At 36.1% G+C, this 25,683-nt stretch overlaps 1 protein-coding gene across 7 annotated transcripts; it reads right to left on the bottom strand.

Moving 5' to 3' along the window:
* Positions 1 to 743: 743 nt before the first annotated feature.
* On the bottom strand, positions 744 to 25,380 carry BNIP2 (BCL2 interacting protein 2). 7 transcript variants are annotated; one of them, XM_030761684.2, is made up of 14 exons: positions 25,202 to 25,378; positions 20,339 to 20,386; positions 18,635 to 18,741; positions 17,447 to 17,514; positions 16,793 to 16,969; positions 14,778 to 14,954; positions 11,095 to 11,197; positions 10,292 to 10,423; positions 8,837 to 8,923; positions 8,621 to 8,719; positions 7,854 to 7,889; positions 5,189 to 5,236; positions 2,137 to 2,188; positions 744 to 817 (listed from the first exon to the last, which is right to left on the bottom strand). In XM_030761684.2, the coding sequence occupies exons 2-13, from the start codon at positions 20,354 to 20,356 to the stop codon at positions 2,179 to 2,181; spliced, it is 1,062 nt and encodes a 353-aa protein (XP_030617544.1). In that variant the 5' UTR covers positions 20,357 to 20,386; positions 25,202 to 25,378; the 3' UTR covers positions 744 to 817; positions 2,137 to 2,178. The 7 variants fall into 7 exon arrangements, with proteins under 7 accessions (XP_030617544.1, XP_089763286.1, XP_089763282.1 ...); XM_089907160.1 differs by lacking the exon at positions 7,854 to 7,889 and having other exon boundaries at positions 25,202 to 25,377; XM_089907156.1 differs by lacking the exons at positions 744 to 817; positions 2,137 to 2,188 and adding an exon at positions 2,747 to 3,724 and having other exon boundaries at positions 25,202 to 25,380.
* Between the last annotated feature and the right edge of the window lie 303 nt (positions 25,381 to 25,683).

Below are 25,683 nucleotides of genomic sequence, written 5' to 3'. Positions count from 1 at the left end.
TGAAGCCAAATTCTGAAAAGTTTATAGCCAAGTATTTCTTAACGAAACAGGGCGGCAATTCATTTAACTCTGCAAGCGTTTAGTTTGTGAATCACAGAATTTCAATTCGGGAGAATCTGTATTTAAAATTTTTGCTTAATGCAAGACAAATACTTCAGTTTGTATTTGCGTTTACGTAATCCCAAACGGTATCCTAACTGGATTAAAGGCAGCAGTAATGTGCACAGCTGTTTGCCGTTAAGCAGTTGAACAGTGATTGAGGAGTAAATGCAAAACAACTGCAACCAACTTGAACCTCTGCGCAGGTCCATAGAGTAAACAGGTTATTTTTTTATGCCATGTTTTCAGCCACTTATTGAACTGATTTCATTGGTGGATTCCCCATAACTAAAATAATTCTAAACTATGAAATACAAAGTGTGCTTATAGTTAAGATAATGTTTAAAATTGAAGCAGGATGAACTCTTCACCCCCTTGAATAGGAAGCAGCACCCAAACTACAGAAACAAAAGGTTTAAAACTATTTGAAAAGATAAACTTACAAGATAAACTTTGTAAAAATTCAGTAGTGAAATGGGAGACAGAAAAATGTGACAAGTGAGTCAAAACCAAAACTTTCCAATTAATTTATTTAAATTCATTAACGTTGCAAAAATACGATGTGCAACAAATCAGGACACAAGTTATTGTATTCCTAACAAGTCAGAGAAAAAGAAAATATTACATCTTCTTAGTAAATCAAGACCAACCTTAGTATTTCTTACAGGGAGCACATCAACATCTTGCACACACAGTCTTCAGAACTGAATTTCTCTCACTGTAAAAGGAGAGCACTAGGCTATGCAACATTATCTGAACAGTGATAAAATGATCACAGTACATTAACTGTGTCTAAATGACAGCATGTGAATTTATGGTAAGAAAAATGTATTAATCTTTGAAATATATATCAAAGTGCATTAGTGTCTAACGAACTCTGAATTGTGTTCCATGTGCCCCAAGGGCTGTGCAAGTCAGTGCCCTGAACACCACAAATATTTACTAGCTAGTTTATGTAAATAAACTGTTTAAGGGACATAACTTCAGAAAATTCAAATACAAAAAGTGCAGTAGAGTAGCTAATTAACATTATTTTCCAAGTTCCTCCTTAGCTACACTGAATGTGAAAACGCATAAAAATTTCAAAATGCAAATGTTTTAACCTCTTGTAGAATGTCTTATAAAATAGAATTAGACAGATATTTTAATAATTCTTTAGTAACATGAAAGCATTAAACTTTGATTTTCTTCTGGTGTTTGATGTGTTATGTTATATTAAGTGCTTCATGTAAACTTTTCATAAAAGTAGTTCTCAAAACATAAGAAATTAAGTAGATCTATCATATATAGCTGCAACAAAGTAACAGTTCTGTTCAAATTTTAGTGTCACTCCTTGCTGGTCAACACATTATTTTCAATTACCATTGAGAATTTTAAAGGATCACATTACTGGGACTCACCACTGATATGATTCTAATTCATTCTGAATCTTGGGATGGGAAGAGGGGGATGAAAGACTCTCCAGGTAATTCTTCCTTACTATTAGAACATTGAGAATCTCCCACTTCTCTTACCAGCTGACCTTCTTAATGCAAGTCTAAGTCCTTAACTCTTTCTCCCAGCAACTCAAATTACACAATCCCTGTTCCTACAAGATAAACTGTAACGGAATAGTTGGTCTAACTTTTAAGTACATTAATTCCTCTAGCTATCCCACCCTTCTGACATTTGTGATCCACTTCTCAAATAGCTATACAGGATGAGAAAAAATAGGCATGAAAACAAAACAGAATGTGGTAGCCATATCTACCTATTTTCAGTCTATTTCCTCCTCCTCCTGTAGGAGCAATGTTAGCAATTTTCCACATATCACATGGGGAAAAGGACGAAGCTACTGTCACCTTATATACAACTTTACCAATCTCATTAGGAAACTGGACATATCCTAATGCTAATTTTTAACTATCAATTGAAGAAATCTAAAAAGCCCCTTCTCCTTTAATTCAAACACTTTCAAATTCCCTGAGCAATCACGTAAAAACAGCCAGAGTAACACAGTCATTTAAAAGAAGACTCTCAAAAAAGCAGATTCCTTACCTTTTTAAATTCTGGAATTGCAGTTGAAGAAAGTCTAGCAACCTATATATACCTGTCAATCAGCAAATTTCAGTATTCAGTATAGTTACTAAAGAGTGATGTCCATTTTGGAACAATACATTAAATGTTTACCAGCTATGAATGTCAAAAGTAACGTAACCCTACACTTTAATCTGAGCATTGTAATTGCTGACCCTCCCTGTTTAAACTTGCTTTTGTATGAAGAGACAAAGCAGAGGAAAATATGAATTTTCATTGTAAGTATTACCAGCCTTTGCCCCCTTCACTCCACAGTCTTATTCACATATTCTGTATGTAGCCTGCAGGTTTTCCTGATTGATACAAGAAATGGTACCAACCGCTGCCATATACAGCACTCCCCTTAACAAGGACACATTCAGTGGAATCTTAGCTAACTCATTATCCCTTTATAGTTTTCTTTCTCTTACTTCCTTGTTTTGTTATCTTCCTTTCCAGGTCCTGCTAGGCCCTACTTGGAATCATATTTCTTTATACTCCCCCCACCTCCAGTTAAAGACTATTAAGCTTAAACTGTGGGATCAATATAGTATCTTCCCTTGGTGCTAATAAGGAATATGACCAAGGAGAACACAATCAGATTACTTTATAAAAGAAACTTTTGACTAAAAAGAAGCACTCAGAACCTAAACACAACAAAAAATAGTGGCATAAGCATCAAATTAAACAAGTTACAACCATGATCCCAGCAGAAAGATAAAATAACACAATTATATGTACTTTCACCTCAATCACTAATGGAAAATTAAAACTGAATGATATGGGGAAAATGTCACATAGCTAGTAATTACAAATAACCAGTTTAATAAATGCTTTTCCTCTGACCTACTTGTTATGATCTTAAGTCTCACAGCTATGAAACATTACGGGGCATGTCCCTATACCAGATTTCATCAAGGTATAGGTTAGAACAGGTATTCTTCTAAATCTAGTGATTCACAGCACATCCCTTTGGTTATATCCCAAATGGTATCACTGTTCCCTCTAAATTTTAATGTTCTGATAGAATACAGGCTATCTCTACTTTAAAAAAATATGTAGGAAAATGCACCACTTTTGCAACGAGTTATATCTATAATCAGGGACAATGCTTGCAAATGCGAAAGTCAATAAACAGTAATGTGTTGAAACTGAAGAACTGGGTACTTAATGTGGAGGAAAGCCACCTATTTAAAAAGCTCAGCCAGGTTTGACTGAGACACAAATTTATAGATGAAAGACTACTTTTACTGATGAAAGGTCACTTAAAGCACTCTACAAATATAGACTCTAATCACAATTAAATTCAATATGATCTTTTATTCGTAAATTCAGAAGGAATGCCTAAACTGTTACTGTTAATTTGCTTTTTGAACACAAAGTATTTCTAAGATCTGAGCAAGCAATAATGGTTTTAGCTTTATTGACTATAATGACATTAGTTTAGTTCAGGATCTGCCTACAGCAGCTGGATCCAAGTGAAGTCAGGAGGCTGCTAAAGAAAGTCTCATCCTGGGAATCCTCCAGCATCTGCCATAATTGGACTTGGGTTACTGTGTCAAGTGTATGACTGAGGAGGACAAAAAGTAAAGGAAATTCTCTTTTGTAATAGAAAACTTTACACTAAAAACAGCAATGATAAAAGCCAGTCTAGGATAGAATAAATCCTAGAGGTTTAGCTCCTGCACTTCAACTTTACTACTCTTTTGTAAATTACCTTATAAGAAGGGCTGGAGTGTGGTGTGACCCTTAAATCAGGCAGGTACTAAGTTTACCAAATGTATAAGCCACACAAGTATATGACACAGTATTAGACCAACCTGTTGTTTTTGAATGATTTTGTGGGTAATTAAGTTCTATCTGGGGCATAAATACAATTTCAATGCAGAGTCAAGGTACTTACCAAATTAAACAAGGAGTTCATATGCTTACACCAAACGCAAAACACCATAATATGATGATGCTCTAAGACTTACAAAGTAACTTAATTTACAGTACTGTCAACATAATTCAACAGAAAATGGGAAAACACACCTTATCTGACTGGGTCAAACACCTGATACGAAAGTATTTTGGTAAAGTGCCCACATTGAAAGTAGTTAAAAAAGCAGCCCCTATTTTCTAAAGAAAAGTAGTGACAGTGAATAACTCATCACATTCTCTGAATATTACACTGCACTCACACAAATTCAGGAGAGTGATACCCTGGACACACAGCTTATTTCACATTAGTGAACAAACCTACAATTTTTATGAAGTTCTGACTTTTGGCCAGAAGATAAAATGTCTGATATATACATATATACAAGCCCCAATTCTTAACCTCTTAAATTCTCTAATTCTAAAAATGGCTTCTTGACTTGTCTTTATGTTTAAAAAAAAAAGTGTGCAATACACTTGTATTTGTGTCTGAATTAAGAAATAAATGTTAAGTGAGAAAAAAACTCAGAATGGTACTAATCTACTTAGATTATGTATATGACCTTTGGGTATTCATGAGAACCAGTTTAACTGTCCCTCACCTTATGAGCATATTTTCTAAGTGACCCAGGAAGTGTATTTAACCATTTACAAAAACAAATATTTTAACATGCACTTTACAAAATCATGGTCTTATTTACCTGCATATTCTTCCATAAGAAAGGTATACATTAAAAAATACTGCTCAAAAACATAAAAATATATATTATCTCTTTCCTTTTCCATTTAGGCATATAAATATTTTACTGAAGAAAATGCATCATTTAATAAACAAATGCAAAAACTGCTTTATATAAAGTGTGGTTCTCTGCTATTTAGCAATATAAAATATAAAATGATTACAATATAATTAGCTAGTAAAGAGCTAAATTCAAGAGATCTGCAAACCAGTACAGCAGTGAACAGTCCCTTATACAAAAGTCCATTAAGAAAAAGTCAAGTCAGTTTTGTAACAGGTTACATAAAAATCAGGACCAATAAATGCATTATAAATGCAAAAAAGCACTGCTTCATCAGCACATTCTTCAGTGTTTGGACTAGATGCCAAACTTACTGTTCACTTTTCGGTTCATCTTGTTTTCCATTAAGCTCTTGATCAACTCTATTTAATGAAAAACAATATAGATAATAAGATTTCAGCAAATGAACAATTCTCTTTCTAAAAATAATGGCTGATTTTACCATAGATTATTATTCTGTTATAAACAAAGCTTTGCAAAGAAGCAGACATAGTAAAAAGGTTACCAAACATTTTCCCAACCAGGAAAGATAATTTTTAAAGGCAAGAGGACACTGGCAAGAATGTGATTATTGTTTTTTTTTTTTAAGACTGTAAGATACTTTATATACAAATGCATATAAACTTTATTAAAAGTTCAAATTACAACAGGCATATTAAAATGCTGAACTGTAGCATGGCTGAGGCAGGGAGCTAAGTGATCTGAGTGGCAGGAAAAATAATTCCCTCAAAAATGATGTTGTTAACTGAAATATTTAAATGCCACTAATGCCATCAACTGATCAACTTTTAAGTTCAGTGGTAAAAGTACATATTTATGGATGCCATAATTATTCTCCAAAATTTATTGGTACACTTAGAATGTGAATACTTTTTATTTATCTTGATAGTAAGAAGCCACAGAACTTAATAATCAGAAGTATCTAGATGTAGATTAAAAATATGACTGGATCAGGAGTGGGATGCATAGAGATCACATCAAAATTTAGGCAAGCGGGGATTAGAAGAATTATGTAATTACCACACCAAAATTATAGACAACCCTTCACAGATAATGTACAACAATCTCTTACTATTATATTTGTATATTTATATTTGTAGTAGTTTGAATCACTGATGGAGGAGAGTTTAAAACAACTTGGTATGATATATGAAGATACTTTTCACACTTGTTTCCATTACTACAATCACCTGAACATTAGTGAGTCAGACCTAAAAGCCTTGGCCTGTGGTAAAGCCAGATTAACAACATTTTAAAATACTTTTTATATTGGTAACAAAAATCTGAAAGGTACATATTCTTGATAAGGCATGCAAAACACATCAATTTTTTCAACATGTGAAATATCGGTATGAACTAATTTCATAATCACTTTATTTTTAAACTCTGTTCAAATATTTTAACAATCAACATCTACCTGGCTACACTTGCACTGAGTTATTTGAAACAAACGTCTAAAACATTTAAAACTGCTATATTTCAGCACACTCAGTTTTGAATCCTTATCACCAGTACTCATAGAAATTTCACCTTGGGTAATAAGCTCCCCCATGCAGTTTCTGTTAACTTGGGTTTAAAAACATGCCCTTCTATTTTTAAAACGTGAGTGTTACCCTTTTCAAGCTGACAAGGATTTATTATTTTTCAAGGCTAAAGAAACTCTGTACAAAAACTCAGAAGTGCCTAAAGGATATATGTAATGATTCTATTTAAGATTAAATGAAACGAAAATAAAAAAAAATCAAGATAAAATAATATTGGTAGGTTTCAAACAATACATTTAAATAAAAAGTACAATTCTACTTTTTTTCTGATGCCTAAGTTACTTAACTAAGAATTTTGTAAAAAGGCACAACATAGCAGATTTCATCAACAAAGGCAATTCATTTTGAAATCCATGAAGCAGCTGGCTTCAAAATACTCTACAATTATAGACTACATTTTAAACTTCAGCCTCTGGTCTGGCAAATTCACACCAATGTCTTGAGAGGAACGAGAAATTAGCAAGATTTAAAATCACTGTCCTTATCTCTATCTTAAAATGTTTAGCTGTAAAGTGTCACATAGAAATGTAAAGCTATGACTCTATCACATGGTCAACTGAATTCTTGCTCATCAACAGAGCCAAAATGTGTTCAAAGTTAAGAATATTCCAGCTCCAGTTCCTTACAATGGTCCAAATGATAACTACATACAAATCTCTCACCTTCACTCTTATGAGACTGTATCAATCTGTTTTGCTAATTTAGTTGTTAATATTTTAAAAATCCATTAACAAGTTAGATCTAAATCCTATAATTTTCTAAATTACTATATAAAATGGTAACTATTTTATACACTTGCCTTTCATCTTCTATGCAAAGATATTAACAGATGACAGTTTGTTATGCTCAAAGCGGAAGTATTCAAAATTAAATTAAAGATGGAAAGCAGAGTGTTTAACTATTAAATGGTACATTGAACTTTTAGGTATTTTATCACATGTAGAATTTGACTAGTTAGCAGGCCATTTAAGCATACAAGAAAATCAATGTTGGTTAGCCAAAGAACATGTGCATTGCAAATATAATCATCAACCCCAGGGGGGAAAACTGATACATTAAAAAAGTGCACAAATATTTCAAAAGCGCAAGTTAGAGATTTAAAGTATGGTGAAACTGGTAAGGTATTATAAATAATTGGTTTTCCAAATAGTATTATTCTTAGGAATTTACTGTCAGTATTTATACCAAAAGCAGGGAGGAGGAGGTGTGGTCTTTATTTTGTAACTGGCATTATTATGGTGTTAAAACAGAGTGAATCCAAGCCATACTCAGCATCAGGAACTTTGGATTCACTCTACATTTGAATCCTGGGGTATATTTATATTTACAAATGCTATTATCTTTGTCTACGAGCTAACCAACCAATAAGGAAGAGTTAGTCTGTGCAATGCAAATGGACTAGTCTAGATGCAACCCAGTCAAGGTGTGCATATACCTTTTCTGTTTCTTTTTAAACTTTTCTTCTTCATACCTTGGTAGGGAAGAGTTATTTTAGTAAACATACATGTTATGAAGATGAACAAAAACTCAAAAAAAGGCACTAAAAATAAACTCAAACGTTTGCAGGCAAACCCAAAAATAATTTAACATACTATACAGGAAGTCAGAACTGACTTAAGAAATGTGGTTTTGACACATTCAACAGGCTAAAACATCACATTAATAGAACAAAGAAACATTTTTCTATATTATAGCACTGTGATACTCAAGTATTTATGTTAACAGTCTTCTGCCAATTCCTTTTAGAAGTTAGATAAGTGAATTTGGTAAACAGAACAAACTCCAGCCACTGGAAAGTATTAAGATTAGACAGATATAAATATTTTACTTCCCTAATAATATTATTTGATGCCATGACAAGCTTACTCAAATTTGGAGACCAGCATGTTCAAGTCTGGAGAATGTTCCTTAGTACTAACCAATCAAGAGACCATCTCTTAAGACTGTAACTATCTTTAAAAATATAAATGAACCAAACCAGAAACAATTCCTCCTACTCAACTGATAGCCTGAAGAGAATGGTGACTTATGGGGAAAGTGTTGGAAAGTGTCTTCTTCCCCCTTTTCTTTGTTATAAAAACAAGAGCAGTTATAAAATAATTATAATATATGAAGGGAGAAAGAATGGGTACTGAAATATTTACCTCTTGCACATCAAAATATAAAGATCCAATACAATTAAAGAAATGAAACAAAACATACTGTTTTATGCATTCTGGTATTCCAACATATTCCATGGGGACAAGTTCCGCTAGTTCTGCCAAATTAAAGACGTATCTAATTTTTTGGCTGAATTTTGAGCTATGGAAAGAAATAAAGATAATTACCTTAATATTTCTGACCAACAGAACGGACAAGAAATTCATACAAGGAGTCTGTGGGGGTTTCTTTAAGAGTCAATGGTTCTCAGAAAATTACCTAATAAATGGTCTTGTAACAGCCAGAAGTGTTCTGATAAACCAAGAGGGATGTACAATAATGAGAGACTTTAGGTTTTTCCGTAACCTGGAGTTTAAAAAAAAAAGAAAAATTTAAAAGTTCTACAAATTCTAATGCTAGAAGAAAAGCTAGGACCTCAGTAAGTATGTGCAAATCTATACAAAAAATTGAAAAAATCCTCATTCAAGAGCTGTCATTTGGATATGATATTCCTAAAGACAACAAAAGATAACAAACAAAAGAAAATGCACTCCTGAATTCCAATGGTCCTTCCCACTGCCACAAAATGAACTCTACTTCATTTGCCTAAATTTATGTTCACAGTGTAGCCTGTTATTAAATGTCTCCTAATATACATTCACTTGTCTTCAAGACTGTCAACCAGGGGTAGAAGCCAATACTGAATATAAAAGTAAGCTCTTTTCATTTTTCAGGATGGAGGGGAAACTGTTATTAATTTCTTCAACACCATGAAAGGCACTGGGCAGGCAGAAAGGTGAGAGGAGAGATCACCACAGGAACAGGCAACATGAATCAGATCTAATGTATTCTTATGGAGTCTAAAATTTTGATTAAAAGTTAAAAGCATTATCCTAGGGCTTCCCGGGTGGCACAGTGGTTGAGAGTCCGCCTGCTGATGCAGGGGACACGGGTTCGTGCCCTGGTCCGGGAAAATCCCGCATGCCGCGGAGCGGCTGGGCCCGTGAGCCATGGCCGCTGAGCCTGCGCGTCCAGAGCCTGTGCTCTGCAATGGGAGAGGCCGCAACAGTGAGAGGCCCGCGTACCGCAAAAAAAAATAAATAAAAAATAAATAAATTTAAAAAAAGCATTATCCTAGGCAACTTAAAATGATGAAATAAAAACTGCTGTTTTTATCATCATATTTCACACTTACAGTGATGACTAAGTATTAAAAAAAAAAAAAAAATCACAAGAACCAGCCAAAGTCATGTTCAGGTATGAAGAGAAACCTGTTACTGGATCTGAGTTGATTAAACCTAGTTTGAATTAGCTGTGGTCAAATCAAACCAAATAGAGGATCAAAATTCCTTTCATTAGCATGGATGACTAACTCCCAAGAGAATACATTTCTAGAACTCATTCCAAAGAAAGATTACAGCTAAATAAGCATCTTAACTAACAAAATATACTAAGCACTATAAATGAGGCAAAATCCAGAATGTAATAAAATAGGAAATGTACTAAATTCTCCATCCTTTCCCAAAATGTAAATTATAGGAAAATGTTTGATGTGGTTCAAAAGAGAAATAGAGCTATTTTATAAGTTTGAAAATAGAAACTTGTTATGAAATTAATAAATGTAATTTCTGAAGAAATACATGGTGACTTTAAGTGGCAAGCGAAATAAAATTTAATCTAATAAGGACATAATAAACATTATTCAGACTAGCTTTCCACTTGCATTTACAATACCTTCTATCAATTTGTTGATAGCATTTCCTGAGCCATCCCAGACTGGGCATTTTTCTTCGAGTTGTTGCACCATTTAAATAAACGATCATGTAGTTTTCTGCTACTAACAGCTCCAAAGTGCCAATAACGTACCTGTAAAAATAGAGTCTTAGAAACATTGCTATGCAGAACCAAACCAGGTTATCCAAATAACACAATTCCCTTCCCTCCCCTTCAGTGAGAGCAAAAATTTAAAACAGCATTAGTTGGTATTATGGTTATTTAAAGAAAAAAAGTTCTTTTCTTTTAGAAATACATCTTAAAATGTTTATAAATGATATGATGTCTGGGATTTGCTTCAAAATTATGCCATGGGGAGGTATTTGTGGGAATAAAGTATAAACTGATAATTGTGGAACTGGGTGATTGTTACACAAAGATTTAATATACTTCTCTCTGCCTTTGTGTATGTTTGAAATTTTCCCCAATAAAGCACTTAATGTGTCCTCAAGTGTAAAATGAAGTTGGAACACATAATCTGTAATATCTCTTCCAGTTTTAAAATGACAATTCTTCTGTTGAGTTGGAAAATGGATAGTTTTTATAATGCCAAGGGATAGACGTACGGAATCAGAACTAGGATTATTTATATTGGGTTGGCCAAAAAGTTCCCTCAGGTTTTTCTGTAACATCTTACGGAAAAAACCGAATGAACTTTTTGGCCAACGCAATAATTTCTACCCAGCTAAATAAAGTTCTCTTCCTTAAACTGGAGATCTAATGTACTCAATTCTGTCCAAACATTTTTGTGATGATCTACTTACTTGAAGAGATTGTCCATCAGGTATCTATAGTTAGGTTGACCACTTTCAGGCATAAAACAGACAGCAAACACAACAATGGCATTTAATCCATCCCCATAATATCCTGAAAAAGAAACCAGCATGATTATACTCTGAAGATGTTTCAGGGGATATCATTTACGGTTGATAAATTACAGTGGTGCATGTTCCACACATTTCTGAATCAAAAAGTATGGTTTTTTTTGTTCTGACCCTGTAGAGTCTTACAGAGCTCTTTAAATCCTCTCTTCTCAAAAAGAGAACAATAAAATTTAAAGAGGAAAGAGTGGGCATAAAAACCAGAAACCCACTTAAATTAGCATACTCAGAAAGCTGCCTTATTTTAGCAAGTAGATAGATAATAATCCAACCAGATACAACATCTGCAATAAAACATTCTTATGCAACTTCTGCTTAAAGTAGTTGCTCTTTAAAAAATAGTTTTACATTCAATGATGTCTAGCATTTTGTAGCTTTTAGGGTATTAAAAAGAAAAGATTATGTCTGACCTAAGTCTAAGTGAAGAAAAACAGCACTAAAATATACGTTTTAATTACAATCTCTAAAATATAAATGTTTTAATTCTCATATAGATATTAAGCTGTAACCAGCAACAAATACTTCTGCTTTAATTTTCATTCCTATTGTTTACAAACATGCACTAAAAAGGAACATTTCAAGTACATTAGAATATTCACTACCTTTCTTAATCCCTTAGTCACAAAACACCTTGTGGTAACTCAATAGGATAAAATGGCCCTAATTATGTTCTCCTAAAAAAATAAAGTGCTATTTCTCAAAAATATTAGGTTTAAACAATGAGGCAGGTCTCACAACTTGCTTCCAATGAACTAGATGAATTAATACATGTCTGTGGACTTCATGATCCATATTATCCTGTTTTCTTCACTGAGTAAGACTAAATTAGGCAGAATAATGTAACTGCAAATATTCAAGAGATCTGCTTTCAGATGAATGAAGACTACAGAAATAAACAGAATGCATTTGGCAGAGAGTAAATTAAGCAGAAACGACTATGTGAAAAAACCAATCTGCTTGACCTATGTGGCCCCCTGTCCTGAATTAGGAGGATTTCAGGTAGTATGACGTGCTCTATAGAGTTGTATTTTGACTACCACTAACATTCTGGTGCTATTTACACAGTGACTATGTAAACTTCTACATACAAGACAGTCAGACTGATAGATGTTATAACTGCACTTCATAGCTTTTCCTATTTGACTTGTAAATTTCTTAAGGAACAAAGCCTTATTTTTATATATTCCATAAATATGCAAAGTGGGTGTTCCAAAAAAAAACGTGGAATGAACTAACTGTCTACTTTGTGGTAAAGCTAAATGATTTGTTCAGGGTTTTAAGGCAAATTAAGATTCATATTTTAAAGGGCCAGGTTGTATTTATAAGCGCAAAAGAGTATAACAACGTTCACAGGGGACTTCCCTGGTGGTGCAGGGGTTAAGAATCCGTCTGCCAATGCAGGGGACACGGGTTTGATCCCTGGTCCTGGAAGATCCCACATGCAGCAGAGCAACTAAGCCCGTGCGCCACAACTACTGAGCCTGCGCTCTAGAGCCCGCGAGCCGCAACTACTGAAGCCCCCGTGCCTAGAGCCCGTGCTCCACAACAAGAGAAGCCACCACAGCGAAAAGCCTGTGCACTGTAACGAAGAGTAGCCCCCACTCGCTGCAACTAGAGAAAGCCTGCGCGCAGCAACGAAAGAAACCTGTGTGCAACCCAACACAGCTCCCCGCCCCCCCGCCAAAAACAAATGAATGGCAAAGCCAAAAAAAAAAGTGTTCACAGCAGTTTTAATCATAATAGCTCAAACTGGAAAATAACTCACAAGGCCATCAAAATAGTGATGGATAAGCAAACCGGCAGTAACAAGGAATGAACTATGGATACATGCAACAACATGGATAAATGTCAAAATCATTATGCTGAGTGAAAGTAGACAGAGTGTAAACTATGATTCCAGTTACATGAAATTCTTTAACAAGCAAAACTAATCACGGGGTAGGCATTAGAATAGTGGTTATTGGAGAGAGGGTATTCATTGAGAGGGAGAACCAGAGAATTTTCTGGGGCAATGAAAATGTTCTGTCTGTCTGGGGGTGTAGATTTTAAGTGTATATAGTTATATGGGCATTCATCAAAATTCAGTGAACTGTACACTTAAGATTAGAGCATTTCTTGTGAAATAAGTCAGACAGAAGAATGACAAATACTGTATGTCACTTGTATCTGAAATCTAAAATAGCTGAACTCACAGAAACCGAGACTAAAATGGTGGTTACCAGGGGCTGGGGGTAAAGGGGAGATGTTGATCAAAGTAAAAACTTCGAGTTAGAAGATGAATAATTTCTGGGGATTAATGTACCACATAGTGACGATAGTTAACAATACTGAATTATGTACTTGAAAGTTGCTAAAAGAGTAGACTAGACCTTAAATGTTCCCACCACAAAAAAGAAATGGTAATTATGTGATGTGATACAGGTGTTAGCAAATGCTATGGTAGCAATCACTCGCAGCATATAATGTATCAAGGACTTTCCTGATGGTCCACTGGTTAAGAATCCGCCTTCCAGGGACTTCCCTGGTGGTCCAGTGGTAAAGAATCCGCCTTACAATTCAGGGGACTCGGGTTTGATCCCTGGTCAGTGAACTAGGATCCCACATGCTGCGGGGCAATCCGCGTGCCTCAACTAGAGAGTCTGCGTGCCGCAAACTACAGAGCCCATGTGCTCTGGAACCTGCGCGCCACAACTACAGAGCCCAGGCGCCCTGGAGCCTGCTCACCACAACTAGAGAAGAGAAAACCTGCACGCCACTGCTAGAGAGAAGCCCACGCACTGCAACGAATGATCCCGCGTGCCACAACTAAGACCCAACGCAGCCAAAAATAAAATAAATAACAAATAAAACTTTTTTTAAAAAAAAGAAAGAAAAAGAAAAAAAAGAATCCACCTTCCAATGCAGGGGACGCATTTTCGATCCCTGGTTGGGGAATTAAGATCCCACATGCCGTGGGGCAACTAAGCCTGCGCGCTCTAAAGCCCACATGCCACAACTGAGCCCGAGGGCCACAACTAAAGAGAAGCCCACATTGCAACAAAAGAGCCCACGTGCTGCAACAAAAGATCCCACGTGCCACAAGTAAGACCTGAGGTAGCCAAATAACTAAATAAATATTAAAATTAAAAGAAAATATATATATAACGTATCAAATCAACATATTTTACACCTTAAACTTACACACTTTGTCAGTTTTATCTCAATGAAGGTGGAAAAAAAAGGAATATACAAATGCTACAAAAAAAGGATTAGAGTAGTTCACTGTATATAAATTATAAATGGATAAAAAAGGGAGAAAGTCCCAGTTTAGGGGTGTCTAGGGATAAGGGTGGAAGGAGACAGTTTTCACCGTACACTCTTACACCTTTTGAACTTACTGTATGCACGTGTTAACAATTTTTAAATGTTGGCTTTAGCCTTTTACTTCAAACCTGTTACATTTCTAAAAGAACATGATGTTTATTATGCTTTCAAAATTATGTAATACCTCAAAGGAGAGATTCTCTTAAGCATTCAGATTTCTGATATTGTATTAAAAAATCTAAAAAATCTTTGGTAACCGTTACCTCCATGGCTAATAACTTTTTTATAAGGTTCAATTGCTTTCATATCAACCCTGTGGTCCTGTTCTCCAATTCTGAACATACGCCAGCGTCGTCCATCTTCTTTTTCCTCTGCTGCTGTATATTCAGTAATTGAGCCTTTCCTAATAACTTCAGTAGTCTTGGGTTTCGGAAGATCATCTGTCAAAATAAAAGGTTTTTGAATCACAGATTGTTATTTATAAAATAAAAATCAAATTACATGTTAACCACTTTACTATCGAATTAGATTGTTCAGAGAATTTTTTTATTATACCTTCTGTGGAATTTTATTTATTTTTTAACTTTTTATTTTATATTGGAGTATAGTTGATTAACAATGTTGCAATAGTTTCAGGTGTACAGCAAAGTGATTCTTTTCCCATTTAGGTTGTTACATAATACTGAGCAGAGTTCCCTGTGTGTGGAATTTTAAATATTTCTTCTGTAATAGAGGAAAAGGCTTATTCTTGATATAAGGCCATTTTGTTTTTTGGAAATCATGGTTCTTTAACTTTTTTTGAATTGCTTAATTCAGAAAGGACCTAATCGCAGTACAACGTACATCCACAAATTCAGAAACGATAATTCACACAGCCATCAAAATCTTAGTACACTGGCCCTACAATGCCTTTCCAGATTCTATTTACAACACTGTCCTTGACAGACAGTTACCACTATAGGTTACTTAAAGCAACTCTCTGGGAGCCAATGTTTTTTGTTGCTGAGCACATAAATTATTCCCCAAACATTATAATACCAGATAGAAAGTGGTTAACGAGTCAATGATTATTTCTCATTTGATCAGTCTTATAAAGCAGAAAATTATTGATAATATTCTGAAGTGTACGTGCAAAAGTCTATTTTAAATTGACATTAGTCAAAGCACAAGCACCAATGATTAGGTATAATTTACATTTTAAGATTGCACTTTAGCTGATTTTTAATGAAGCAATGATTTTCGAAATTTTAGTATCATAGTCCTTACCAAAAGATGGGGGAAGGGGAAACCTACTGTATGTTAGTTGTTTGTTTCCAAGACAAAGCTGTTAACGGAAAATATCCTTCCAGGAAATGACTACAGCAGCATTAAAGAAAGAAGAGACAAAACACATAGGCAGAAAACTATTTCAGTATCTTTATAAAATATTGCTTATTACCGGATTGCATATTGAACGAGTGAAACAGGGAAGAAAAAAAGGAACAGAAGATAACAGCACATTAAGGATCTTACTCTTTACTGCAGATAACATACCTAGTGATAAACACTGCTTTGAAATAAAAATCACTTTAAAGATGAACTAAACATATATAAATTATTAACAACTATAAAGATACTGTAGACAGCAATTATCTAATTAAAGAAAGCATGCAAAGCAAAACACATGCCATTTCCTTTCAATTCCAAATAACTAATGATAAAGAATATAAGGGTGGAGGCTAGGAGAATACACTAATTCAAGGTAGTTGTTTACAAAGTGCAGCACTATCAGGCAAACCTATTTTTAAAAAAAAAACACCCTCAAAAAAAAACCACTCCCTTCAGAACTCCCTCTCTGCAAAGTCTTAACTACTTTTAGCACATTCCCTAAAGCATAAGTTTCTTCAAAGCTTTTCTTCTTAGTTATCTACTGAATAAAACAACATGCCATAATTATCAAGCAATATTGGGAGCTACATGGAAAAACATAAGTTTACAGCACTGGGCAATTAAGAAAAAAATAGAGCCACATGTGTAATCTACTATAAACGGTTTTGAAAGCCATCATATTCAGTGTTTACCCGAATTTCATATCTTTGCAACAAATATATGAACTTTAGAAAGTGTAACATTTCAACAAAATCCCTTAGCCACTGATTTTTTCAACAAAATCCCTTAGCTGGTTTCATGATCAAGTTTTAAGTTTTTCCAATTATCCTAATATGAAAATGCTACTACGTATGTATATACACACGAACGTTCACTAATAAAAGTCAGGTAAAAATAATGAAACACTTACCTTCCCACTCAAATTCATTACTGTCCTCCGATGGTGTATCTAAGTCATCTAACTCAATCTCCCCACTTTCATCCAAATCATCTGACCACACAGAGCCATCACTAGGATCCAGGGTTAGGCTAATGTCAGGAGCCATTAGTTTCTTTCTCACTTTATTGCCATTAACTTCTAGTGAGCCTGAAATGGGTTAAAAAAAAAAGTGAAAGATATATTTAGAAAAAATGCTTAGATGTATAAACTGAATAAGAGAAAAACTTTAATCACTTTATTCTTGAGAAAATAACATTAATTAAACACAATTCCAAAGCACTTATTTACAAACTTTGGATTTTGATCACTATTGCTTCTGTATCACAGCAAGATGACACATCACAGCAAGGATATGCCTTTTTAAATAACAGCAGCAGACCTTATAGTCACCTTTTACTATTAAAAACGATCTCCTCTCACCCCTTTATGGTTGAAATTTCTAAAACCCAAAGGTATGTTTCTGAAAAGTATTCCAAAGCAATCCAAAAACGCTTTCCTAAACATTCACATTACCCTTTGGCACCCTATGATGGAATAAAAACTGAGTATATTTTTTATCTTGACAAAGAAATGTGTTCAAAAAATAGCACAGTTAAAGTCTATCACTAAGTGTCAAGTTCTTACCAGGCTGACTCTCTGGTCCAGTTACAGCTAATATATCTGCTTCAATACTATCATCTTCCGGTAAAGGTCTAGAACACACAGACACAATTTTTAACCCAGAAATTAAAAAAAAATTTTTTGAAGTTCAAAGATCTATTAAAATAGCTTATAGAAACAATTATGTGGAAAACTGAATAAACCAATGTTTCTTAAGGTTTAGTAATTTACAAACCACTGTCAAAGAAAATTTTCAGACTGTCTGAATTGACTTACATATTTACATAAGCAACACATAAAAGTAGATATATATTCCTTATGTAACTGCTCTTAAATACAACTACAAAACAAATTAAAAAATCATTAATCTACAGAACAAATATATTTCAAATGCATGAATTTAATGTGATGCATGATACAATGTATAATGAAGCTGAATTGTCACTCACAATGGGAATATGGTAATGATGATTACATATTTTGAGCTCTGCATTTATTACTACTATCATGCTATGCTATGCAATGACTCAGTACTCTCACCAGCTGTCCATATTCCAACTGCTAAGGAACCTTCTTATGCACTGGGATGGTCTTCTGACCAAGACGGCATGGAAGCATCACTTAAATATAAAGTCTGCCTTTGCTCTTTTTCTCTTAACCCAACTGGTGCCGATACAATCGTAAACACAAATGCAAATGTGTCAAGGTAGCTCGCCAGATAACCTAGAAAGCTCTTCCTTGTTTACTTAACAAGCTTTTTCTCAAAATAAAAGCATACAACTTAACAATTCCTATAGACTTCTAAAGACCACCTTCCCCTAGAAAAACCTCAGACTCTATTACCAGTATTAAATGAATACTTTGCAACACTGGGTTTCTTTAAGAAGCCTGATATTCATTTAGTAAGTCAGCAATCCCCAACCTTTTCGGCACCAGGGACCGGTTTCGTGGAAGAGAATTCTTCCACAGACAGAGGGGCAGTGGGGGGGTGGTTCAGGCGGGAATGCGAGTGATGGAGCAGCACTGAAGCGGCAGATGGAGCTTCACTCACTCGCCCTCCGCTCACCTCCTGCTGTGTGGCCGGGTTCCTAACAGGCCACACACCGGTAGTGGTCCGTGGCCTGGGGGTTGGGGACCCCTGTAGTAAGTGACATCTCAATAAAGAAACTGTGAAGTTTTGTTTACTTGTTTTCATTTAAAAGCATTGCTCACATTGGAAAATCTTCATCTTGCCATTCTTCCTTAAGCTCAACACCTTCCATCCTCAGCCTGGACTCAATGTCAACTACAAGCTCCTGATAATCCAGAGAGCCAAGGTCCTGTAAAAAACGAAAAAAAATTTTATAGGCTTATTTTTCACTTTATCTGCTAAAAAGATGCAATAATCTTATACCTTAGTTCATACTTCCATCCTGATCATGAAATAAATTTAGTTGGTTGCAACTACAACTTTTTTCCCCCAAGAATTAGAACAGAAAACAGAGTGTATATATTCCAGTAATTACTGTTTGTAATAAGGGTATTGTGCAGTGAAGTACCTGCTTTCATTTGCATATATGCATGTGTGCCCCAGGACACGATTTAAAATTTATTAGGTACTGTAAATTATGTAAAAGCAATTTGCGGGATGGGGGGCACAAATAATAAAAGTAAATAAATATATGCTCTATTCTACACCCATAATTAAATTTTCTGTCCTTTGGAGAGAGGTTAATTCTAGAAATTGAACACTAGGTAAACAGCATTTACACTCGCTTGATTCAGCAGAGTCCAAGTGGTGTGCTGTCTCTTATATTACTTCTCTATAGTTCCAATGACATAATTCCTGAGCCACTTAAAGAAGGCTATCCAGTACCTGTCCAGTAAATGAATTATGCTACGTTCTGATTTGCTTTATATCTATAACAAGCTTTTCTCATGTAGTTTAGCATGAGTTTTCAGACACTGAATTTGGTGAATGTTTCTATTCACGCAACTCCATGTTTTAACTTAGTTTCAGTTTTTCCAAGAAAGGATGTGGGTGTTACTATCCTTAGTTTACAAAATGAAGGATCTAGAGTTTGGTATTGTTGATGGAATAAGAAATACAGGTTTAAGTATATTATTTAAGAAGTCATTAAGATCAACTGGTTAACAGTGCAACAAAAATCGTGACAACTTTAGGGGGCAAGAGGTATAAACGGAATATTTAGTTCACTTACATTAGAGTAAGTCAATAGATGTCTAAAGTTATCTTTTAAAAAAGAAGTAAAACATAGATGTCTTAAGAGATAGAAAGTATTACTAGTTATCACTAGCAGTTTTAAAACAAAGTTAAAAGTGGTTGACACCAGTGGAAGAAGAAATAAGGTGGGAGGGGGAGAAGATGCTATTCATGGTAAATCCTTCTAAATTATTTAACTTTTAAAATCATGTACGTATAACTTGTGGTCATATTTTATGGTTGCCTTATCTGCTGTGTCATTACAACGTTCAAAAGATACACAAAGTTGTACCAAAAAACCATTATGTTCCAGAACAACAACAACAACAAAATTACATTGGAAATTTTCTAAAGTGTTAGATTTCACATAATAAACTACATTCATATCTCTGCCAAGACTGGGAGGCTCTTTTCCCAGTTTGAATTCTTACTTATGCTCAAGAGATTTCAAACATTCTCAAAAGGTCTAAATTGTTGAGGAACCACTTGCAAATAGAAAAAAGCAAATGCTGTCTTTTCTTCACCAACATGTTTGCTGGGAAAAGTCAGTTAATTTATACATAGTAGAAGTAAGGCATTTTTAATTCTCCGGGAAAAACTGAGCCAGGCAATTTTGAGAAATGAATGGAAAACACACTTAAAATATAATAATCTTGACTTATTTAGCAGTTTCTCTGTTTCTGATACATAACCTATAAAGTAATCTGACACACCTTCAAGGACCACTTCATAGACTGTTCTCTGACAGCAACTCTTACTCTCTGTAGAGAGGAAAACAAACAAAAAAGGGATACCTACTTTAACAAATAATTTTCTATTTAGAACACAGAATTATTAGAAAAGACCCCCAAATTATGATCAATAAAACCCAAATACTTAATACTTATTACTCTAGAATTCATGTTCAAGTGACAGTGCAGCATTCTATTACTTAAGGTTGAAAACTGACAGTCTATTCCAACTTTTATAACTTTTTTTCTTTTTTGGCTGCATTGGGTCTTCATTCCTGCGCACTGGCTTTCTCCAGTTGCAGCGAGCGGGGGCTACTCTTTGTTGAGGTGTGCGGGCTTCTCATTGCAGTGGCTTTTCTTGTTGCAGAGCATGGGCTTCAGGAGTTGTGGCTCACGGGCCCTAGAGCTCAGGCTCAGTGCTTGTGGCACACGGGCTTGGTTACTCCGCGGCATGTGGGATCTTCCCAGACCAGGGATCAAACCCATGTCCCCTGCACTGGCAGGCGGATTCTTAACCACTGTGCCACCAGGGAAGTCCCTCAACTTTTAAATTCATTACACGACTCAGTGTTTTTTCAAATCTTTGATACTCACTATGAAGTGAATTAATGTTTTTTCCTAGATTTAATAATCAGAGCTTTCATTATTTAGTTTCACATTTTTACTGGGTGTTGGAAAAATAATAGGATGTTCTGAGTGTTTTTTTCAAATACCCCACATACTCAGAAAAACATTTAATATTTCAAAAATATAAGCGGTGACTGGAAGTTGCTACCACTGTACTCCCAGCATCTAGCACAGTGTCCGGCACATAATGGGTCTTTAAACATTAGTTAAATTTAAAAATAAACATTTAATTGTAAGGTTTAACACTGAATAGTAACCACTTGTTTTGCTCAACCTGTTAAGTTTTTTTTCCTAATTAAACTACATAAGTAGTCTTCCTGTTAAGTTTTACCCCTCAAAAAGAGTAGTGAAAATATTTGGGGCAACCTACATACAAGTAGTGTCTATTTCTGTTGGTAAAATTATTCCTTGTTTGTAAGAGAAAATACATACCTTGTGAAATTCTAAAAGATAAACCATGTCTTTTAGCTGCTTTACCACTTGAACAAGTCAACCACGTGAAAATACTTCTCTAGACACAGGCAGCCAGAGTCTGTCAGCTCATTTAGCTGATTCATTCAACTTTTACTTTAATATCATTGAGTCATGTGATGTTAATACACCCCGGCATATGGACATGGATATTTAGTTTGGGGATAATTAATTAAGCTAGTTAAACGAAACCTAGGAGAGAGAAATACAGATTCACTCTTAATCATTTCATCACAAATTTTAGGGGAAAAGTACACTAGGTAAACGACAGAGAGAGGACTGTTCTTAGAAGCACATTATCAGCAGCTGTAAGAACAGGAAACAAGACAGGAGCAATATAAGCACAACTACTCTGAAGGAAATCGGGATACTGCTGATTTACAAGTTAATCGTGGCTGTTTCCCGTTTTTTGTTCATTGATTTGGTAAATCAGAATGGGGAAGTAATACTTTAAGATGCCAACTGTTAAAATAACCAAATGCAAGAGGAGTACCCTGATTTCTCAACAAATGTGTGGTAGTGGTGGTACATCATTACTTATGCCAGTTAGCAGTGGAGGTCACAGAGACAAATTCAAAAACTGTAGCTGACCTCAGCGAGGTGTGGTGGTAAATTCAACCAAGATGAAAACGGGGATTTCCCCATGCAGCCTAACAATATAAGCAAAAATTAAATATTAAGATCATATTTAGAACTGCCTGAATTATAACTTACAATTTTACATGACAACTTTACTATTATGTAGTTTAACCTAGATGCTGGAATAGGTGCTAATAACCAACATGTATGCTGAAATCAATCTGGCAAAAGGAAATGCTTAGGCAAGGCTTTCACATCCCCATTTAAAGGAAAGGGCTTCATTCTAAATATTTATGTTCACTTTTTCCTGTGAAGCTGGCAATGCTGGTAGCACTACAAGAAAATACTTTAGGCCCAGCCTACGTGTTTAGGAAGGTCACCAAAACACCTGTAAAAATCCTATATGCTTGTCATTGTTTCCTTGAGAGCAGAGTCATGCAGGTTTTTAAAAATGAAATGACACGAAGATATCATATCGCCTCACACCTTAGGACGGCTATTATCAAAAAGACCAGAAATGACAAACGTTAGCGAGGATGAGGAGAAAAGGGAATCCTTGATGGGAATGTAAACTGGTGCAGCCACTACGCAAAACAGTAAGGAGGTTCCTCAAAAAATTAAAAACAGAACTCCCATATGATCCAGCAATTCCACTTTTGGGTATTTATCGGAAGAAAATGAAAACGTTAACTGGAAAAGATATCTGTACCCTCACATTCACAGCAGCATTATTTACAATAACCAACATATGCAAGTAACCTAAGTGTCCATCGATGAATAAACACACACACACACACACACACACACACACACACGCACACAAAGGAATATTATTCAGCTACTTAAAAAAAAACTCTGCCATTTGCAACAACACACATGGACCCTGAGGGCATTATGCTAAGTAACATAAGTCAGACAGAGAAAGATGAACACCATATGATCTCACTTATGTGTAGAATCTTTAAAAAAAAAACCCAAAAAACAGAAAAAAACCCAAACCCCCCGAAACCAAGCTCATAGATACAGAGAACATACTGGTGGTTGCCAGAGGTCGTGGGGTGGGAGGTGGGTGAAATGGATGAAGCGGGTCAAAAGGTACAAACTTCCAGCTATAAAATAAGTCAGTCCTGGAAATGTAATGTACAGCATAGTGACTATAGTTAATAAAACTGTATTAGATATATGCAAGCTGCTAAGAGAGTAAATATTAAAAGTCCTCATCACAAGAAAAAAAATTTTGTAACTAAGTGTGGATGTTAAGTAGACATATTGTGGTGATCATTTTGCAATATATTCAAATATCGAATCATGATGTTGTACACCTGAAACTAAAAAAAGTCATGTCAATTATATATCTCAATTAAATGTGACACCCTATCAGAAATGTTAACACAAAATTCAAGAGAAATTACAATAGTGCTGTTTCTCAAAATTGTGACGATAAAGCACAGGGTAATTATGCCAACTATACAAGGTACATTATATTATCAGTATGCAGAACGTACTGGAAATGCTCTGAGACCTTTAAGAAGATTAAAGTCTAAAAACTGATCTGTAACACTTTGCTGTGGAGTTACAAATACTGGATGTAACATAAAACTATAACTTTGGAATATTATTATCATCACATTATACTAGCACTCTGCTTTACAGGATGCAAACTTCACATGGCATCTTTTGATCCACTATCAGCCAAGGTTAAATTATCGGATCTGGCTATACATATACTTCCTTTCTTAGATGCCTTTCTCCACCACTGCTCCTTCTACGAGCATTACACCAGGAGAAGGAAGAGAACTACTTTCCCAAAGAGTGCTTTTCCCCTTTACTAACCACTTGTACATCCATCATCTCATGCATCCCACCCAAAAACTTTGTGTCGTATAAAACACTGATGTTATTACCCCCATTTTATCTTATATATGAGGCAAATAACACTACATTCTGGTTTCCAGATTAGACCTAGACTGTTTCTAATACAGCACACCATCTCCAGTTCACTGGCAACTTTCTACAGAATAAGCCTGCAATGCCAGATATAGCTACACTTAGCTTCAAAGGTCCTGTAATGCCTAAAGACTACAATAGCACAGACTTATGATGATCTAGTTCAAGCCCCATGTTTGCAGAAGTGGACCTGTCATACTTCCCGTCTAAACCCAACAATATTAGGCTGCAATAGAGGAGATCATAAAAATTAAAAAGATTGTGTGGAGAAAATGTAAAATGATAAGAACTAAGGAGAAGATATGCAAAATCATAAGAAAATAGTCTGTAGGGTAACTAGACACGGTAACTTCAGTTATAATTTTGAGGAAACAACACCCATTTACAAATGGCAGAAATTCTTATATAATTTTAGAGAAAAAATACGTTTAATTTTAAAAATTAAGTAAGCATTAGGAGAAATAGCCTGATTTTTTTTAAAAGGGCGAAAAAAAAAAACCCCACCAAAACACAATCACACTTCATTAAACTAACTATATGCAAGGCGCTACGACTACCTAGATGACAAAAGCCGTGCTCTCAAAGAGCTGCCCAGAACAGGGAAGACCAAGGGGGTTTCAAAGCAATGTAACAGACCCAAATACATTTCTGATTTAATAGGAGTTGCTCTAGTAGATCTCCAGTGGCATCAAGAAACTCAAACCACTTTTGCCAGGTACGGAAGTAAAAGGCAGTGTCTGAATCCACGCAGGAATTGGGCTTTTCACATATCAAGGTCCATTAAAGCCCTGATTACGGATGCCGCTTCCGTGTCTATATTCCCGGAGGATGTGGAGCACATTAGACGTCCAAGTTTCTTTGTTCTGCACCAGGACCAACGCTGGTGACAAACAAGGGACCAACGTGCCCCCAGAGCGGGGAATGTGCAGAGGGGCAGAGAAGAGAGCACCACCCCTACAAACGGAAAAGGGGTGGAAGAAGGGGGGACGCAAAGGTGGCAAAAAGCAATCAGAAGCCTGGCCAAGGGCGGGGGCCTAAGCGGGGCGGGGATCCGGGAAGCGCCTCCGGGCAGTTTCCGCGGCGCCTCCTACAGCGGATACCGCTCTGGGCTTCCCTGGTCGGGCGGTTCGGGATACGTGCCCCTCGGACGTCCCCCCCATCCACCCCAGGACTGTTCCCAGCTCAGACCCGCCGTGCCCAGCCTTCCCGAGTCGCACTGACCCCGGAGGAACCCTTGGCCTCCTCGTCTTCTTCGCCCCTCCAGGCCGGCGACGCAGGGCTGACGGCCAGGTCGCAGAAGGTAGCGCCGAGCGGAGCCCGCTCCCCTCCGACGGTGAGACCCGGGCCCAGTCCCTCAGCCACAGCGGCAACAGCCGACCCGGATGCAGAGAGCGGCTCCGGAGGAAGTGACAACATCCCGACCTTCTCCAGACGCCGCAGCTGGCGGAAGCCGAGGCGGAGCCGTGGCGTCTTCGGGAAGCCTCAGGGCTCCTTCTCCCGACCACACCCTCAGCCGTGGGGTGGGAGGAAGGGAGGGAGGAGCTAATGCCTGCGCGCAGGCGCCCGCGACTTGGCCCGCGGGGCTGTCAAGCGTTTCTGTCCGGCAGGCGACCTGTCACACACCCCTGCGGCTACAGGCGCTTCCTCGCCCGGAACAGGACCGCCGCCCTCGAGTCTCAAGGAGCCATTTTTATATTCTTTAT

This window comes from Delphinapterus leucas, chromosome 2 (assembly GCF_059928025.1).
Source record: "Delphinapterus leucas isolate spDelLeu-1000000601 "Yukka" chromosome 2, BTC_Dleu_Yukka2, whole genome shotgun sequence".
Classification (NCBI taxonomy): domain Eukaryota; kingdom Metazoa; phylum Chordata; class Mammalia; order Artiodactyla; family Monodontidae; genus Delphinapterus; species Delphinapterus leucas.
The sequence above is the reverse complement of the archived record's forward strand: the minus strand, read 5'-3'. Positions and strand labels throughout refer to the sequence as shown.